The 18,282-nt window shown below is 54.8% G+C and overlaps 5 protein-coding genes across 5 annotated transcripts, besides 13 other annotated features; 2 read left to right on the forward strand and 3 right to left on the reverse strand.

Annotated features, from left to right (window-relative positions):
* Positions 1-690: 690 nt before the first annotated feature.
* Positions 691-710: a microsatellite.
* A 514-nt stretch (positions 711-1,224) lies between these two features.
* Positions 1,225-2,835, forward strand: PVX_097970 (hypothetical protein, conserved; the record flags this gene model as incomplete). Its single annotated transcript, XM_001613204.1, has 4 exons — positions 1,225-1,550; positions 1,771-1,940; positions 2,092-2,329; positions 2,499-2,835. 4 exons carry the CDS (start codon positions 1,225-1,227, stop codon positions 2,833-2,835), a joined length of 1,071 nt encoding a protein of 356 aa, XP_001613254.1.
* Positions 1,369-1,391: a microsatellite.
* Positions 2,836-3,405: 570 nt separating the features above from the next.
* PVX_097965 (hypothetical protein, conserved) lies at positions 3,406-8,115 on the reverse strand (the record flags this gene model as incomplete). The annotated part of the gene is made up of 1 exon (XM_001613203.1): positions 3,406-8,115. One exon carries the CDS (start codon positions 8,113-8,115, stop codon positions 3,406-3,408), a length of 4,710 nt encoding a protein of 1,569 aa, XP_001613253.1.
* Positions 3,870-3,893: a microsatellite.
* Positions 4,287-4,373: a microsatellite.
* Positions 4,853-4,879: a microsatellite.
* Positions 6,004-6,178: a microsatellite.
* A 1,633-nt stretch (positions 8,116-9,748) lies between the features above and the next one.
* Positions 9,749-9,810: a microsatellite.
* Positions 9,811-10,054: 244 nt separating this feature from the next.
* Positions 10,055-10,075: a microsatellite.
* Positions 10,076-10,311: 236 nt separating this feature from the next.
* Positions 10,312-10,338: a microsatellite.
* A 155-nt stretch (positions 10,339-10,493) lies between these two features.
* Positions 10,494-10,516: a microsatellite.
* Positions 10,517-10,522: 6 nt separating this feature from the next.
* PVX_097960 (Pfs38, putative) lies at positions 10,523-11,590 on the forward strand (the record flags this gene model as incomplete). The annotated part of the gene is made up of 1 exon (XM_001613202.1): positions 10,523-11,590. The coding sequence occupies one exon, from the start codon at positions 10,523-10,525 to the stop codon at positions 11,588-11,590; it is 1,068 nt and encodes a 355-aa protein (XP_001613252.1).
* Positions 11,591-11,743: 153 nt separating this feature from the next.
* On the reverse strand, positions 11,744-12,988 carry PVX_097955 (hypothetical protein, conserved). The gene is made up of 3 exons (XM_001613201.1): positions 12,595-12,988; positions 12,262-12,420; positions 11,744-12,104 (listed from the first exon to the last, which is right to left on the reverse strand). Exons 1-3 carry the CDS (start codon positions 12,639-12,641, stop codon positions 11,966-11,968), a joined length of 345 nt encoding a protein of 114 aa, XP_001613251.1. The 5' UTR covers positions 12,642-12,988; the 3' UTR covers positions 11,744-11,965.
* Positions 12,445-12,487: a microsatellite.
* Positions 12,658-12,682: a microsatellite.
* A 386-nt stretch (positions 12,989-13,374) lies between the features above and the next one.
* Positions 13,375-13,422: a microsatellite.
* A 26-nt stretch (positions 13,423-13,448) lies between these two features.
* Positions 13,449-17,081, reverse strand: PVX_097950 (hypothetical protein, conserved; the record flags this gene model as incomplete). Its single annotated transcript, XM_001613200.1, has 1 exon — positions 13,449-17,081. The coding sequence occupies one exon, from the start codon at positions 17,079-17,081 to the stop codon at positions 13,449-13,451; it is 3,633 nt and encodes a 1,210-aa protein (XP_001613250.1).
* Positions 17,082-18,282: the final 1,201 nt, after the last annotated feature.

Raw genomic sequence — 18,282 nt, forward strand, 5'->3', positions numbered from 1 at the left:
TGATCCGCACGAGGTGATGCACGCATGGCGAATGCAGTAGGGTGTCCATTTGGCTCCCCTAATTTTGTTCCCACATGTGTGTCATCTTATAAGGGGCACCTCTCCTCCCCCCTAGGAGCTCTTTCTTCACATTAACTTCCAAAGGGGGGAAATATACGAAGCCGCTTTCCTGTGCACGTTGAGTGGGAGCCCTCGAATGTTCATCCCGGTTTGTTGCGGCACTTGGGGAGAATTGGCCCGGCCCATACGCCACCGCAGGACTGTGCGGATGTATGAGCCGATCGACTTTGCTTCATTTTGACTAACGAGCATCAGTCGGGTGTGCCACCTGTGCCACCTGTTTTTTGCTGTTTTTCTTCATTTTTTTTTTGCTTTTTTTTTTTTTTTTTTTTTCCTCCCCCCATCGGTGTTAACAAAACAGAACGGTATGCCTCTCCCGCGGGGTTAGCTGTGGGTAAAAAAAAAAAAAAAAAAAACTCCACCTTTGAAAGGGCTACCCGTGGCACCTTTCTTATAAGCCTTTTCTTTTCTTCCTTTTCTTTCTTTCCTTCCTTTTCTTCCTTTTCTTTCTTTCCTTCCTTTTCTTCCTTTTTTTTTTCCTTCCCTTTTTTTTCCTTTCCTTTTTTTCCCCATCATGGCCCATACGCACATACGTACCACTTTGCACAATCGACGATGCGCTCATAGGGACATGCAAACCTTTGCACGCAGAAATGCACCAGTTTGTACCCCTCGCCTGTTGTGAAGCGGCCCTTCGTTAACCCTCCCATGCGCCACCTTGTGCGTGCCTACGCGTCCATTTCACGGTCACCATCACAGTCACGGTCAAAATCACGGTCATGTGTTTTACCGGGGGGAGGTCCTTCAGTAGCATCTTTTGGCTGAGCAGTTAACCGTGCGCATGTGTGGGTTTTTCTTTTTTTTTTTCCCTATAATTGGTGTGCCTGCGGAGATCACCTAGGGGAGGGGTGAGTCTTTCTTGCACTTCCCGTCTTAGTCTCATTTGAGTGGACCGAGTGGACCATTGCGAATGTGTGCAGAGTGAGCGCCCCTCCCCCGGTAGCAGTTTGCCTCTGCGTAGGAGCAACTAGATTGAGCACCTTTGTCGGAGGGCCACGTGCGTGCAAATGCTTTGGTGAGTCTGTCCCCCCCGAGGAGCGCAGATACACTGAGCGGTACTGCACCACTACCTGAGCTGCTCCCTGCGCACCACCCACACTGAGGATGAAACTGGACACCGTCTTCAAGTTCCTGCTGGTCGTAGTCATCCTCTTCACCCTTCAGCAAATATGGCCCCTACGCGACGTGCGAAGCAAGCTGCAAAATGGGACCCTGGTTCCCTGGGTGAAGGGTGCCCTCAGGAGAGTTTACTCCCATTTTTGTTTTAAGGTCATCAGAAGGGACATGCAGATATTTTACCGAGAGAAGTACATAGTACCCCGGCCGTGTTACTTTGTCTTCTTCCTCGTGAGCGGCTGCCTGACCCTGGGCGCCAAGTGGCTGATGCACAGGGTTTCGCAGCCGCTGGGCGAGCGCTGGATCCCCCGCAAGTAGGCCCCCACCTGCCAGTGACGCGCGGCGAGTGGGCGCGGCGAGGGTGCACTTCGCGTGGTCACTAACGAACGTGACGAGGGAGCACTTCGTGTGATCACTAACGAACGTGACGAGGGAGCACTTCGTGTGATCACTAACGAACGTGACGAGGGAGCACATCACATGATCGCCTCCAATTCAATTTACCACCAACTTCCCACTTCTTCCCCCCCCCAGAAAATGGAGCGAACGCATACGCAAGATCAAGGTGGCCAGGTTCAACCTGATGTTCTTCAACCTGTTTTACTTCACCCTCATCAGCGCGCTGGGCTTGGTCGCGCTGAGCTGCCAGACGTTCTTCCCCCACGAAATGGGGGGCCAGGGCAAGCTCAGCGACTACTTTGCAGGTATGAGCAGCGGCGTGTCCCCGGAGGGGGCACCAAAATGATGTTATATATATGCATGTATGTGTGTGTGTCTGTGTGTGTGTGTGTGTGTATGTATGTATGTATGTATGTATATATATATATATGTATGTGTTTTTTTTTTTCCCCCCAGGCTACCCCAACCAGAAGACCTCCAGCCTCATCCACCTGTATTACTTCCTCAACGGGGGGTACCTGCTCACGTCCGTGTACTCCCTGCTTATGGCCGAGAAGCTGCCCGATTTTTATGAAAATTTCCTGCAGCACCTGTGCGCAGTCATCCTGGTTTACTTTTCCTACGGCCAGAACTTCCTGCGAGTTGGCTCCATCATCATGCTCTGCCACGACATCTGCGAGGTGTTCTCCTCCGCGTAGGGAATGAGCAAAAGCCCGCCGCCTAGCCGTCGGCGTGGCGCTGCGTAGCGGTGCGGTGCGTAGCACTGTGCCGCTTCACCCCGATTAACACCGCTCACCCTGCATAACACCGCCGTACACCGCTCACCCTGCATAACACCGCCGTACACCGCTCCCCCCCCGCAGGTGCCGCGTCTTCGTGGACACGAGACACAAAGCCGTGACGGTGAGCTCCTTCTGCATCCTCTTCTCCAGCTGGGGGTTCCTGCGGCTATACATCTTCGCCAAGAGGTGCATCCTGCCCATCCACAGGAACTTGGACGTGTTTAACCCCCTGATTGGGTACGAAGCCTGCGTGTGGCTCACGTTCCTGCTGCTGGTTATTCTGCTGATGAACGTCTACTGGTTCGTCTTGATGGCAAAAATGTTTATTCACTTCGTCTCCAGTGGGAAGACGGAGGACATCTTGACGCGCGTGGCCGAGCTGGAGGAGGGCGAGCGGGCAGACAAGAAGACCAAGTGAAAGCGGCGCGACGGGAGCGGTGTGATGAGAGGAGTGTGACGAGAGCGGTGTCACGCGCTGGTTTGTTCCTTCTTGATTGTTCCTTCTTGAGTGTCTCTTCTTGATTGTTCCTTCTTAATTGTTTCATCTTGAGTGCTTCTCCTCGCCGCTCCCCCTCCTTATCAAGTCAGCGCCCCTTAATTTTGCGGAGGTTTTTTTTCGCGCCCTTTTAAATCTGAGCAACTTGTTTTTTCCAGTCCCCTTTGCTAGCCGATATGCTAGCCGTTTTGCTAACCACTCTGCCTCTTAGCTGCAACGGCGAGGGGAGTGGGTTCCTCCCCCTTTCACACGGATGTGTTGCCCCCCTCTGGGTAACAAAAATGGATAGCCAAGGTGCGCACAGAGGTGTGGCCAGGTGGCGGAGGGGTCCCTTTATTGGCATCTCTTTATGGGCATCTCTTTATGGGCATCCCTTTATGGGCATCCCTTTATGGGCATCCCTTTTTCTTCCTTTTTTTCGCCTAACTGATGGCATGATCCGTCCGTCTACGGTTACACGTTGAGCTTCCCCCGGTTCGCCTCTCTTACCGCCTACTGCCGCTTCGGAGGGGGGGGCAGCTTCGCCTTCTTCGGCCACACCTTCTTCGGGACGACCGCCGCCTGTTCGCTCGCGGCAGGTTTGGGCTCCCCCGTTGGGGGGGTCTCTTTCGGTTGGGCAGCCTCCCCAGTTGGGCAAGTCTCTTTCGGTTGGGCAGCCTCCCCAGTTGGGCAAGTCTCTTTCGGTTGGGCAGCCTCCCCAGTTGGGCAAGTCTCTTTCTGCTGTGCCTCCACCGGCTGGACTGCCTCTATCTGCTGGAGTGCCTCCCCCCCCAGGAAGGTCGCGTAGATGGAGGTGAGCACCGAGCGGTCGGGGCGCAGCGTGGAGAGGATCCGATGGATGAGGGCCGTGATGAGGGACCAGCCCTGAGAGACGATGTTCCTCTGGCGATGGCTAAAGGCAGACAGCTTCAAGTCTGCGTTTGCCAGCATGCACATGCGTCTCTCACACACGTTCCTCCAAGAGGCCTTCAACATCTCAAAGGGGTTATACCCATTAGCATTTTTCACTTCGTAAAGGTACAGTGGGCAGTGCATGGTGAGGAGCTTCAGAATGGTGATGGCCTTCTTAATCCTATGCAATAATTTAAAGGGAAGAATTAAGAGGTCTGTTGGAAGCTCCTCGATGAGGGGGATATGTGCAGTGAGGTGGTGACTCATTTCGCTGGAGAAGGCGTTCGAAGGGGCTCCCCCCTTTATGTATGACCCCGCCCCAACAGGGGCAGCTGCTAAGTGATCATCATAAGCCTTATGATTATACGAAATGGTATGTGTCCGTAGGAGCCCTTGCACGAGGCAATGCAGCACAGTTGCATTGTCTTCGTTTTTTATAAAAACTTCCGCTCCATGTGCCACCAAGGTCTTTATCACTTGGAGGTGCAAACCGTATGCAGCCAACATGAGGGGAGTCTCTCCATGGGACGTCATCACATCTACATCGGTGTGGTAGTTTAGTATCGTCTTAACTATTTCGTCGTGCCCACTTAGGGAGGCCATATGCAGAGCTGTGCTTCCTTCGCTGTTTAGGAGTTTCACTGGCAGTCCACACATGATGAGCTGCTTAGCTAGTTGCCTCTTCCCTCTTGTGCATGCATAGTGGAGCGCATTATTAAAACCTAGGAGTCTATGCGAAATGGATTTTGTGAGGATCTTCTGGACGTAGTAGTGCTTCACCTTATTGTTAAGGACATCATCTGACTTCCCCGAGTCGAAGCTGCTGCACATGGGGGAGGTGCTTCCATCTGAGTTGCTTCTTCCCCTCGCGTGGTTCAAAGGGTTCGTTTTTTTCTTCCCCTTCTGGAGGTCTTCACTGTTTGAGGAGTCCACGTGTTCATCACTTATGAAGGGGTCTCCCCCTCTGCGTTGCGCGGTTATGTGGTAATCGCTGCTGCCCCCCGTGCCGTCGCTTTCATCTGCCCCCGTTTTGGCCTCCTCATGAGTGGACTTCCCCCTCTCGTTCGTCGTGCCGACGTGGCTGGGGGGAGGAGCGGACATCAGCGCGTGCGTACTGCGCATTCCATGTGCCGCATTCGCACTGTGAATTACATATGCCGTGTGCGCCACGTCCCTGCGGCGCCTTCGCGCAGCGGCGAGGTTGACCCGCTCGTTGAAGCGCAGCTTGTCCCGGTACTTCCTCCTCTTGCACATCTGCTTCGCATCTAAATGCTTCAGAAGAATGGTGAGGATGATTTTCTGGTTGGTGTCTATTTGGCGGCTAGCCGGTCCGTAGGTGAACTCCTCATCCTGGAGGAGGTCCCCAAAGGGGAAGGGTCTCTCCGTTTCGTTTTTCCGCTCATAAGAATGGCTATCTCCCCGCTGTGCGGGCATTATGGAGGTGCCTCCTCCTCTTCCCCCTTTTGGAGAGTCCCCCCCGTGCAGTAGCGCCGCGTAGTGGGCCTCAAACTCGTCGAGCTGCAACTTCTGGGACTCTATTTCTTGCAACAAGATGGGGATGTACTTGGAGTAGTGGCTAGTCTCTTCAGATGGAAGGAAGGAGCTGGCCATGTGCAGGAGAGCATTCATATGTAACTCGTTCTTAGTAAACGGAGAGTAATTCTTCTTCAGGAGGACCTTCACCAGTTTTACATTTCCAAAGGAGGCAGCGATGGAGAGTGCATTCTGCCCGTTCCCAACGTACTGCATATTTTTGAAGAGCTTAAACATTCGCGAAATGTAGGTATCCTTTCTGTAGTCAATATCAAAGCACTGACATGCCATGTAGATCGGGTAGAACGGATCCTCCTTCATCACTTTTTTAATTTTCCTGTGCGACTCGTTTTTTTTCTGCGTCACCTGGTGGTAGAACCTACTGAACTCCTCCTTCCTGTTAATGTGAAACTCCATCTCGTGGTAGGGGCTATACAAATTGAAGCAGATGGCATAGGTCCTCATCTGTTGCGTTAGCATAATGGTGAGGGTCGAGTTATACCCTGTGGTCACCACTGCATTCCAGATAGATGCAAAAATGGGTTCAATAACAGATTCTGCATCTACCCCCCCCGTCTTCATATACAGCTTGCAATGATTCGAGTAGCTGAAGGTGTAGTGAGCCAGATGTGCATACAGGTGGACCTTCTCCAGGGAGCACACCGGGAGGACATTCTCCGCTGCTATCACTGCCTTGCGTAGGAAGACTAACGAGTTATGCAGCTCTCTATTAGGGTCTTGTCTCATCAGACCGGCTAGCAACGTATGCACGTTGAACATGATGTGGTGGTTGGGGTGCAGCAGGTACTGCACTTCTGTGTGTATTTGCAGGAGCTTCTTCTTGGCCTGGATGATGTCCCCCTGCATGTACTGCCGCTCCGCGGCTTCGTACTGGGCGCGGATGCTCCTCTCCAGGCGCACGCACCGCTTGTTACCCTGGAGGGACAGCTTCCCGCAGTTTGAGCACAGCCACCGCTCCGCGTGGTCGGCGGCGTGGTTGGCGGAGTGGTTAGCGGCGTGGTTGGTGGCGTCTTTGGCGGCGTCGTTGGAGGCGTCTCTTCCGTCGTGCAGCTCCCTCCTGCTGAGCGAGTCGCCCGTACGACTCTCCTTGTTGAGCGCCTCGAGCAGCGCCTCCGTCTTCATCGGGCAGATGTAGCCCACGATGCACCGGGGGCACTTCACGCTCCTGAGGTGCAAGTTATTTTCCGTCGCGTCGGTGCACCTAATGCACCCACAGCTGAAGACGCGAGCCATTCCCCGGAAGCTCTTTCTAACATTGAGGGGGGTATACTGGTCGGGGAGAACACTTATGCAGAGCTTGCCCCCTTGCGGGATGTTGCACAGCGCTCGGACGGTTAGAACCCCCTCCTCGTCGTAGTAAAATGAGCACGTGGGAACACAGCTGTGGTGCAGTTTGGCTACTTCCGGGGAGAAAGCCAACCCGAAGGTCGTTTCCGGGTTGGCTTGCTTAACAATGGAAGAGGGAGAGTAGTACCTAACGGAGAGGGAGTACTGCCACACGATCAGCATGAATTCTACAAGTTCCCTCTGCTTTAGATGTAAATAAAAAGACGGGGGAAACTCCAAAATGATTCTGTTCGCTAGCGTGTTAAGCGAGTTGAATAGCTCCACTTGGGTGACCCTCACAAGATCATAAAAGGATTCGTTTAAGAAAATTTCCTTTATGATGTGCTTCTCCTTTTCCTTGTACTCCTTATCTATTTTTACTTTGATGAGGACACGAAATATGTGCAGAACAACATGCAGCATTAGGTTAGCTTCCTTCGCTGCAGCGGTGATGGTAGGCATGATGGGACACTCCTCTCGGTGCACCTTCATGTTCTGCGCTAAGCACTTCCAACTGCAAAAGATGTGTGTGCATGTATGGGGGTTCACTGGACAGCTGTAGCATTTTTTTGATAGGCTCCTTTCCCTCAGGCAGTGGTAGCAGGTTGGGTAGACGTATCGGTTGCAGAAGATGTGCTGCGTTAGTATTAGCGGCTTGACTTGCAGGACCACTTCGCCCGGCTCCATGTCCCGCTTGGCCAGCGCCACGCGCGCCTTCGCCGGGCGCCGATCAGTTTGCTGGGCGGTTCGCCGATCACTCTGCGGGGCAGTTCGCCGATCACTCTGCGGGGCAGTTCGCGGATCACTCTGCGGGGCAGTTCGCGGGTCACTCTGCGGATCAGTTTGCGGATCAGTTTGCGGATCACTTTGTGAGTGGCTTTCCCCATGGCCGCTTTCACCGTCGCTCTCGTCGCTTCCTCCAACGCTGTCCTCATCACCGCTATCATCGCTTCCACCGACCATCCCACCCCCTATCTCACCGCCCATCTCACCGCTTTCACCGCCAACCTCGGCGCGCCTCTCCGGGTAGCAGATGCGCTCCTTGTACTTGGCGGGGATCCTCGCCTCCCGGCTCACCTGGCGCTCCTCACACAGCCTCAGCAAGCTAGCCAGCTTCTCATTCGAATGGTCCAGATACAGGGCGGCATACAGCAGGTTCAGGGCAGACTTGTAGTCCCCTATCTTTAAGTAAAACCTGCTGAACGATTCATACGCAGGGATACTCTTGGGGTTTCTCTCCAGGAAGCTGGTTACCAAAGCGGAGATCACTTCCGTATCGTTTCGCTCGTGCAACTTTGGCAACTCCTTTACGATTTCGTTTAGCTCTTCGGTGTCCTTCTGCGTGGGGTGGCTGCTCTCCTGGGGCCGCCCGTCCCTCCGGCGCCGCAGCGCGCGCCTCTCCACGTCTCGCAGGAGGGACACGTGCAGCATGGCGCAGCAGCTTCGGGTGGTGCTTCGGGTGGTGCTTCGGATGGTGCTTCGGATGGTGCTTCGGACGATGCTTCGGACGATGCTTCCGACGAAGGTGCTTCCCCGGAGACCCACCTTCGAGTGCTCGCTGCTCACTCAACGCGGCAGCCCACCACGCTGACGATGGATTCGCCGCAAACGAAAAAAACAAAAGGGGTTTCCCCCCCCACACACACAACTTCTCAAAGACACGTGTCTACTTACACCCTCGTGTGTGTTCAGATAGGGGAAGTGCCTCAGCAGGATCGACGGGACATGTCACCATGAGGTATTCCCCGCAGGAACGAAAGGTAGGGAAAAAAAAAAATTTAAATGCAATCTGGCTTCCCTGGGGTGAGTACACCAGCGGGGAGGACGCACGTGAAGCGGCACTTTTCTGTTTGTAGGAGGGGAGCGACTGTGCCTTCCTGCCTGCGCCCTGTCGTATCACCACACATCAGTATGCAAACCTACGTGCGGACTTATGCTCACATGTGCGGCAATGTAAAAAGGGGTGAAAAAAAAAAAAAAAAAAAAAAACAGAACAGAGTTGAAGCCTTTCCAGGGAAACCACCTTTTCGCTCGCGTGGAATTACCCACTCTGCATTGTGTTAAGTTTTTTTTTTTCTTTTTTTTGTCACTTTTTTTGCATGAATCGCGGAAGGGGAACTCTTCCTGGGATGCCAGCGAGATGGAGATGCTCGCAGGAGACTTTATGAATGAGATTCTTTTTTTTTTTTTTTTATTCTGGGAGATCAAACGGCAGTCTTGTGTCGACGGGGGGGAGAGCGTGCGAAATGGGCGGGGTGAACCGATGGGCCAATGGGAAAAGTGCCAAATGGGACGATGACCAGGTTGGCAAAGAAGCTGATGCGCAGGGGAAGGGCGAGGTGAAGCACACACACACTCGGGCCAACCCCACTTCGCGTGTCCAGAAAGGGTTACGATGCCTCACCGGGCGCGAGGAAAAGGAGAACGAAACGTGTACCTTATGCTTAACCGACTTGAGTCCCCCCGGTTCGCTTTAACCACCCGGCGAAAATTAACTCCCCTTAGTGCTTTTTTTTTTTTTTTTTTTTTTTTCCCCTTTTTGGATCCCCCCCCAGAAGAGAAAGTTGGCAACCCGTCAATTTTACCTGCACATGTTCAGAAGAGAGAAGCAGACGAACAGGGAGAGCGGCAATTTGGAGAGCGGCAATTTGGAGCGCGGCAAATTGGAACGCGTCAAATTGGGAACGCGGCGAGGACGAGCGCGACCAACAGAAAAAAGCTGCACACCCGCTTGCCCATCGCATCACTTCGCCTTGGAGGCTGAAGCAAACATACGAGAGGCACTCCGAAGAGTTTCTCGCAAATTTTTTTTCGCGAGCATGTGACTTTGCGTTTGCATCCCCACTTTGGATGTTCCCCCCTCAGGTGAGCAGAGTGACCCCCCGCAAGCGCATGCAAAAGGGGGAGAGAATCACGTTGCATGTAACGTGTATGGTTGTACCTTCACCTGTAAAGCGCATGTGTGGAGGGGTGTGTTTGTGCCTGCCAGTCTCCCTACCACTGCGTGCGTACATACGTCTCTCTCACCGCTGCCCCTCTCAGCAGAAGCGCTCAGCTGAAACGCTCAGCAGGAGAAGACCCCACTTGGGCCCCCCGCTCGCGACAGCTTACCCCTTTCGCAGTGGCACCGCCTTGCCGCATGCATGTGCAGTGCGCGCCCAACACTGACCCTTTTGTTTTGGCGGCGCCCCACAGCTGTGTGGGTGAGCACCGGGGGGGAAAAAAAAAAACGAAAGGAAAGAGAGAAAAGAGAAGCGAAGCGAACATTGCAAAGCTCATCATAGCGAAGCCCATCATAGCGAAGGAGACAAAACCGAAGTGACCACCAAACGGTGAAACCACAAAAAAAGGAGACTCCCCCTTAAGACACACCATTCGGACGACTGCCCCCTTTTGAACCCCTCCCCCACTCGTCCCAGGGGAGACCCACCACGCACGAAAGCTTGTTCACCCCTCCAGAACATGCTCATCTGTCTGGACGAGCTGGACTTTTACGACGTGCTCGGCGTTTCAGATTGGCTCCATTCGCTTGACCTTCCAGACTCACTCGTTTTTATTAGCGCGTCAGATTGGCGCAACTTGCTTGGATCGCTGCCCCTGTTGAAGCGGCTGCTCCCCCTGTTGACCGTGTCCTAACGTGTCCCTCGACCTGCAAAGCGCAGCGTAAGTTGGGCCCAAGCGGGAAGGAGTGCCTTTGCGTGCCGCCCCACCAGATCCCCCTCATTGTTGCCCCCTTCGCAGGCCGCGTGGTTACGTAGAGGTACCCCCGCGTAGAGGCACCTCCAGCTTCGCTTCTGGCGCCGCTTCCGCCGCTTCTTTCACCGCTTCCCCCCCAACGATGAGGCCCGCGAGGGGACCCGGTCGGGTGGCGGCGGTGCTGCTAAGCTGGGTGCTGCTCACCTGGCTGCAAGTGGCCATGTCGAAGCGCCACGTGGACCTGTCCAGCTCGGCCAAGAGCGTCTTCCTGTTGAACGTAGCCCCAGGAGACACGGTGGTGTACACGTGTCCCTACACCTTCAACAGAGAAATGCAAAACATGTGTGCCCGCGAAAAGGAATATTTCGATAAGAAGCTCTTCTGTTTCGAGCACGTCATTATAAATAGGAATGTATTTCTCTTGAGGGACTACGTGAGGGGAGCATACAGCATGGTAAGTAAGTACGTAAATAATGTTTACACTGCACAGTTTACAGTACCCCCAGTGGTCCTTATGAACCGACACTTCGAATGTTACTGCTATATGGATGATGGGAATAGGGTGGTGAAGAAGACACTGAAGGTGCATATCTCCAAGGGGGTAGTTAGGAAGACCCCTGGATGTGACTTCAACGATGATTATAGGGAAACGACTGCCATCACAACCTTCAGCAATATGAATCGGAACAACGTTAAGGTGTGCGATAGCTACCCGAAGGGGGGAGACACCATCGCTCTGCTGTGCCCTGTCAACTACACCATCCAACCGGAGGGGTGCTTCGATCAGGTGTACATAAAAAAAGGGGACATTCAAAATGATAAAAATAAATTGGAAGAACGATTCAACGTTAGTCGTAAATGGGAGGCAGACAAATATAAAGTGGTTAACATAGAGACCCTTTTCGGTCAGAAGTTAAACAGCTTGGGGGATGAAATGAGCAGATTTGCAAAAGTCCCCGTGACAAATGAAGAAATCAGTTTTACCTGCACATGTCAGGCAAATGATGGCTCAGATACGCTCATGATGAATGTGTATATGAACGAAAGTTACGATAAGTTTGTCAAGTCCAATCACGACAGGGGGGAGCACTCCAAGCATAACTTCTCCTCCACTACGGTTACTGAGCGCGAGGAGCGCAGCGGTGGGTCTGCTTCCTTTTTCGGTCGGGCGGTGCTTTGCGTGCTGGCGCTGCTTCTCCTGGGCGCGTAGCGTTGCGAAGCAGCGTTAATGTGTGCATATTTGCAAATCGTTGCAAAGCGTTGCGAAGCTGCGTTAATGCGAGCATATTTGCCACGCTTCTTATATGCACACCTTTTCCTTTTCCTTTTCCTTTTCCTTTTTTTTTTTTTTTTTTTTTTTTTCCCTGCCATGCTCACCTCGTGTGCACCACTTTGACGGGCTCCACAACATTTTCCGCGCCACGCATTGGTATATAGTTGGCACGCTCCTGCATGTAGTTACCACACACCTGTGTGTAGGTGCCGACTCGTTCGCCTTGCCGTTTCTCCCGTGGGGCGCACTCCAAGGGAACTGCCGCCGGTTCGTCAAGCGTCGTTACCGCTTCGTCACCACTTCGTCGTTACCTCATCGCTGTGATGCCGCTTGGCCGCCGCTCCGCTGTGCCAAGTTGGGCAGGAAGGTCGATATCTTCAGCACCTTCAGGGAGAACTGGTGGGGAGTCGTCTGGCTGGGCTGCATGGCGTACAGCAGGAGGTTCAGCTGCCTGCGGGGGGGTTAGAAGCGGGCGTAGCAGTAAACGTAGTAGCAAACGTAGCAGCAGACGTCGCAGCAGACGTACGAGCGGACGGTCTCCCTGGGATGTCTCTCCAATGCACCCTCTAACCGCTCTCCAAACCGCTATGGAGCTCCCTCTAGCCTACCTCAGCCCCGTGCGCAGGACGAAGAAGCGGTTGCTCTGCGCCACCTTCAGCATTTTGAAATGGACCCTCAGCAGCATGGTCAGCCCGAAGAGGTCGAAGATGATCAGCTTCAGGGCCGCTTTCACGTGGCTCACGGCGTTCACGTTCACCAGGTTGGCTCTGCGGGGGGGTAGAAGCGGCGTTTGAGCAGTGGGATGTAGGAAGCGCAATGTGAGGAGCTGGACGCCACGCAGCATAACTACACGCAGCGTAACTGCACGTGGGGGGAAAAGTTCACCGCTTTTGGTGCCACCTCCCTCCCGGGATGACTCTCTGCTCATCTGGGGGACTAACATCTTAACCAGCAGGTACACCTGGTTCGACTTGGAGGCCAGTTCCATTGGGGCGATAGGCGGCGGACCAATTGCTGAAGGGGCAAGGACTCCTACTGGGAAGAGGCGGACGGTCACCTCCACTCAGTAGAGCTCTTCTTCACGTGGAAGCAAAGATGGCAGTGTTGCCTCGTCCCGCGGTGAGCTTCCCCCCTGTGGCCTTCTCTCTTTTTCCACCACGTTCGCGGCTGACACACTGCCCAGTTCGGCGCGCGCACAAGTGATTAAAAGGGGGGACTCCTCCCGGGGGGAATACCTCACGCATGCACTCGTAGGGTACATAAATATGGGAGCATAAATGTACCAATAAATTTACATATAGGCACGCATGTATGTTTGCCCGTTCGTTCGTACGTATGAATGTACGTATGTGTTTTTTTTTTTTTTTTTTTTTTTTTTTCCCCTTTGCAGGCGCATGCGGCGAACTGCGAACGGCGAACTGCGAACGGCGCGGGAGTCATCGCCACGCGAAACACTCCTTGCATGGGTCTGCCCTGGGCACCACCGCTTTACATTTCCACCGTTTGATGTTGTGTGGTTGGGAAAAAAGGCCACTGGCCGCGCGAATCAATGGGTTTGCGCAGCCCCCGCCGAGCTTCGGGGACCCAAAAAAAAAAAAAAAAATAAAAAAAAAACATCACTCTGTATGGATGCACACAATTGCTTCTTAAGATGAAACGTTTCAAATTAAGCGTTGCTTCGTCAGTGCGAGGTGAACAGGTCGATGGGGGGAGCGCCTCCCTGGCGGGATGACTGCTCACGCGGCACGCCGCTCATCCACGCCGCTCTCACCGCTGATTCACGCCGCCCCCCCCCCTAACTGATGAAGTGCAGCTTGCGCTCGGAAATCTCTCGCATGCGCTGCGCGATGATCTTCTTGGTCCGGTTGACGGTCTCCGCGTTGTACTTGTCCAGCTCGTCCATGGCGTCACTCAAAATGATATCCTTGATGAGGTCCTCCCATTTGGAGGAGCTAGCAGGGGCCTTGCTCTTCTCTAAGTCCAGCACAGCCTGCACGAGGACCCTCGTCAGGCCCTTCTTGTCAATCAGGTTATACGCGTGTGCCTTCGTAGCAGCACCGATGTATGTGCGAAAGAAGAAAATGGGAACCGACTTAATAAAGTAATCACTTGGAAGCAACGTATTATCATCTTTCCCCTTCACGTGATGCAAAAACACAGCCTTCATCCGTTGGGGGTAAGTCCTAATCATCATTTCACCTGCCTGCTTATCCATATCCCCCGTGTCTCCAATCCAAATGTACCTCACGAGGGAGTTCTGCTGCAGGACATACTTATGGAGGTGCTTAAAATTGACGAATTTCTTTTCTCCTCTCGTTTCATTCCACACCCACTCCTTTAAGGTGGAATACAAAATCTTATTGTCGCAATCAATTCCCCAGCTTTTGATTCCTCTCCTCTCGGCCACTTCATTAAATTTTTTATTTAAAAAGGAGTCCTCTGTTATGGGCACTTGGGGTATTCTAGCAGTCAGTACAGACAGCAACAGGGGCTTGGCTTCTGCGCACAACTTATTCATTGCTAGTTCGAAGACGAACTGGAAGGAGCCTGGGTAGGTCTCTCCTCGCTGGTACTGCGCGTCCACGCCCCCCAGGGCGTAGTTGAAGAACTTGTAGCCGCCGCTCGACCGGATCGTGTCATCTATGTCGATTATCACTTGCGTCGTCCCCCACTTGAGGCGCTCGTTTTTGCAGTCGATTATCCGCCGCTTCACCTTCCCGGGGGAGGCGGCGGCGGTGTCGGCAGCGTCGGCAGCGTTAGCGGCCGCGATAGCGGTAGTGCCATCGGCCGCGCTGGCGGTAGTGCCGCCAACCGCGTTGGCGTTAGTGGAGGAGGGGTCCCCCTTCCGCTCGTCGCGCTGAACTGCATGGCCGCCCCGCTCAACGGGGGGGCCGCCTCCCCCCCACGGCTGCTTCTCCTTGCAGAAGAAGCGGTACACATCCGGGGGGGTCTGCGAGAGGCACTTGAAGTTATTTTCATACAAATTCACGTCACTCGACTTGCACACGTTCTGCTCGGGGGCGTCATCGGCAGCGGCGTCTTCAGCAGCGGCGTCTTCAGCAGCGGCGTCCCCGGCAGCGGCCTCCTCAGCAGCGGCCTCCTCAGCAGCGGCGTACTTCCAACTGCGGTGGTCCCTTCGCTCGGGGGCTTCGCTCCACCGCCGGCCCCCCTCACAGTCCCTCGCCCCAAGGCGCCGATCCAGGCGCTCACTGCAAAGGGATACATTCCTCCGATCGGTGGGGCTGTTCCATCGATCGCCGGGGCTGTTCCACCGACCCCTTGGGCTGCTCCTGAAATCACTGGGGCTGCTCCCCCTCTGCCCGTCCTCCAAATTACACAAATCCTTAATGGCGTGGAAGCACTTCTCCAGATTTGCGTCGTTTATCTTGATGGGGTTGACGTGGAAGTGCGTGTCGTCCATGACGGGCCTGGGCTCTTCCAACTCTTTCTTGCGCGTCCTGCTGGGGGGGACTCTATTGGGTGGCACTCTATTGGGGGACACTCTATTGGGGGACACTCTATTGGGTGTTCCTCTGCTGGGGGACACTCTATTGGATGTTACTCTTCTGGGGGGGGAACCCCGTTTGTAGCTCTCCGCGGGGGCATCCCTTATCGACGAAGTGAAGTTCGCCTCGGGGCGGCTTGGCAGCTCACCAATTACGCCGCCACCCTCCACGTTCCCCTCCCCGTTTAACCCGTTCGCGCCGGCTCGATAGGCATGTCGGTGCGCCTCGTCACTGTGGGGGTCCCTCCCCCGTTGGCTCTGCTCGATTGGTCTCTTCTGATGGGCGTAATTCTGCACACAGCGGTCTTCCTCCTCGTTCGCTCCTTGGCCATAAACGTTGCTGCTGCTGAGGGATTTTCTGCTGAGTGGATCCCCCATGTGGTTGTCTACCCCCATGGCGCTGTCCGCCCCCATGGCGTGGTCTGCCCCCCTGGCGGCGGATGGCCCCACTTGATTTGAGTAACTCTGGGAGCCGCACTTCCTAAGCGTGTACTTGGGGGTGCCGCTTCTCTTCGCCTTGTGCGAATCGGTAGGGGTCAACCGGATGGGTGGGCTCGCGGGGGTGCGGCCCCGTCCATCACTGCCGCTTCCGTCGCGGTGGCTGCCCTCCCCTGCGCTTCCTTCCCCTCCACTTCCCTCACCTGCACTTCCCTCGATGACTGCCCCCCCTTTGGTCTTCTTCTCCTGGACTGACTCCTCTATCCGGCTAATGATCCTCGTCAAGTTGTTGGCGGCCCCCCCGTGGTGATGCTTCTCCCTCTCCCTATGGGAAGTGCCAACGCGTGAGGCTGCCCAACCATCTGCCGCTAACTCCCGTAAAGGAGAGTCGTCCTCATCATCACTGGTTGCATTACTGGTGTGGAGCAACGGAAGGGAGTAAGGTCCTCCCGGTTCGTCTACGCTGTGTTTGTAACTTCTGTTTGCCTTTCCCGGGGGGCTTCCCCCCAGTCGACGACTCGTTTGCTTTGAACACGTAGCATAATCGCTTTGTGGCGCTTCTCCCTTGGAGAGAGTACACGGCATAGCAGAGGTGCTTCCTCCAACGTTGCTGCCGCTCCCATCACTGTGGCCACTCTGATTGGACACCCCCCCTTTGGTGTCTTCCCCCCCGGGCACTTCCTCTAAACGTTCGTTTGCCAGATTGGCGGGGGTTCCACCCGGTTGCACCTTCTCCCTCTCCTCATCTGAGGAGTTATATCTCCTCCACTTCACCAATTCGCTCTCTCCTGCATGTTGCTTCACCTGTGTGTTTTCCTTTGTCCTTTCGGATGGGCTGTCCTTCCCCAGTTCGCTGCAAAGGGGGTTACTTCCACGTGAGTGGGTCTGATCGGCTGCCCTTTCAACTGTTTCAATTGTTTCAATTCTTTCACAATCGCCTGAACGGTTCAGGTGCTTTGACGGTGGCGGTTGCTTTTCCCTGTGGGGGGAGCTGCCCAGGGGGTTGCCACGGTGGTTACCGCTGCCGTTACCACTGCTGTTACCGCCGCTGGGCCGGCCGTCTCCCCCAATTAGGAGCAGGTTGGGAAATCTATGCACAAGGTGGGCCGCGTTGCCCCGCTCGCCACTCCCACCACCGGTGGAGCGGTTTGCACACTCAGCATGGTTTGCCTCCGCCGGGTCGTCCACCTCCTCCTCCTCATCGACGCCGTCGAACCAGTGGGTGTCCTTCTTTTCTAAATTGCTATTCACATTGCTCATGCTTTCGTATAGCTTCGAGTGGATTAGCTTCTCCTGCTCCTCCTCCTCGTCCTCCGTCAACTGGGCCTGCCTGTGTAGCTTGCTCGGGGAACACACGCTCAGGTCATCGAGGCTGATTTTTTCCTCATCTGAGTTTTCTTTCTCTTCTGACTGGGGCAGCCTCCTTATGTCACTCATTTCGATGCACTCAAAGGTGGCCTTCTCCTTCTCCCGCTTCGTTATCATCGCAGAGCGGGGGAGGGGTGCGGCGGTGGAGAGGCAGAGCGGCAGAGCGGCAAAGCGGTGTGATCGCAGCAAAGCGGTGTGAGCGCGGCGGACTGGTGGTAGTCTCCTCCCCTGCGAAGAACGCACAGGCAGTACGGCAGAGGCAAAATCGAAACGGGGGCCGCTTAACAAGGGGGCCGCTCAACAAGGGGGCCGCTCAACAAGGGGGAGAGTATCTACAGGAGTGGAATCCCGCGCAACGACCACCACGTGGATGCGGTTAAAGCTGCCCCACGGGTGGGCACTTAAAGAGATGCGACGGCGGACAGACGCAAAGCCAGCCGCACAGATTCAAAGGGGCAGTTAAACGGGGAAGTCTTCCCGCAGGCTCTGCATACGAACGAATCCCAGTGGAGACACACTGCCTGGTGGATGTAGCGACAAAGGGGAGGAGGAACAAATTGCAAGGGGGTCTCGACGTAGGGGCTGCTTCGCTGTGATGTGCTTTATTTCGACTGCTTTACTTTGCTTGCTTCTCCTGGAGGGCCACGCGGGGCTTCCCTTTTCATAAAATGGCTAGTCAGTGCCGCTCCTCTCGTTGGAGCTCCCTGCAGTGTTGTTCCTCACCAGTCACGCCCTATTCTTCGAGGTGCTTCTCCGCAAGAGGGGCACGCCAGTGGGCACAACGTCTGAAGGTTAGTACGCACCGGGGTGGTGAGGGCATCCACTCATGAGTGCTCCTCTGGCGAACCTCCCCCCTCAGATGCGAGTGACTATTTGGACTACGGGTAAATCTCCCCGGACTTAAAAAAAAGAAGAAAAAGGGGGGGCCGCTCTAATGGGGCGTTACTATGTGCGCCAGTGTAGATGCCTAGGAGTGTGCCTGCAGATATGGCTGCAGATATGGCTGCCCATATGGCTGTCGATGAGGCTATCGGTATGGCTGCTGGATGTAGCTGAGCGTGCGAGGGGTTTACGTTTCAGGGCAGGCACTCCTACCTATGTGCAAAGGCGCAGGGTAGATGCGCGGCCGCAGCAGGAAAGCAGCAGGATGGCAGAGCGAGGGCAGAGCGATAGCAACGCGATGACAACACGAGGGCTAAGGGAACAAAAAAAAAAGAAGCGACAGTAGAGCTGTGCCAGGCGGGGACTCACGTGCGAGTGACTCGCCAAGAGGAAGGAACGCATGGCGCGCGAGCAGTTCGCTCGGGAGATGCTATAC

The sequence above is a fragment of the Plasmodium vivax genome, chromosome 10, assembly GCF_000002415.2.
Source record: "Plasmodium vivax chromosome 10, whole genome shotgun sequence".
Lineage (NCBI taxonomy): Eukaryota > Apicomplexa > Aconoidasida > Haemosporida > Plasmodiidae > Plasmodium > Plasmodium vivax.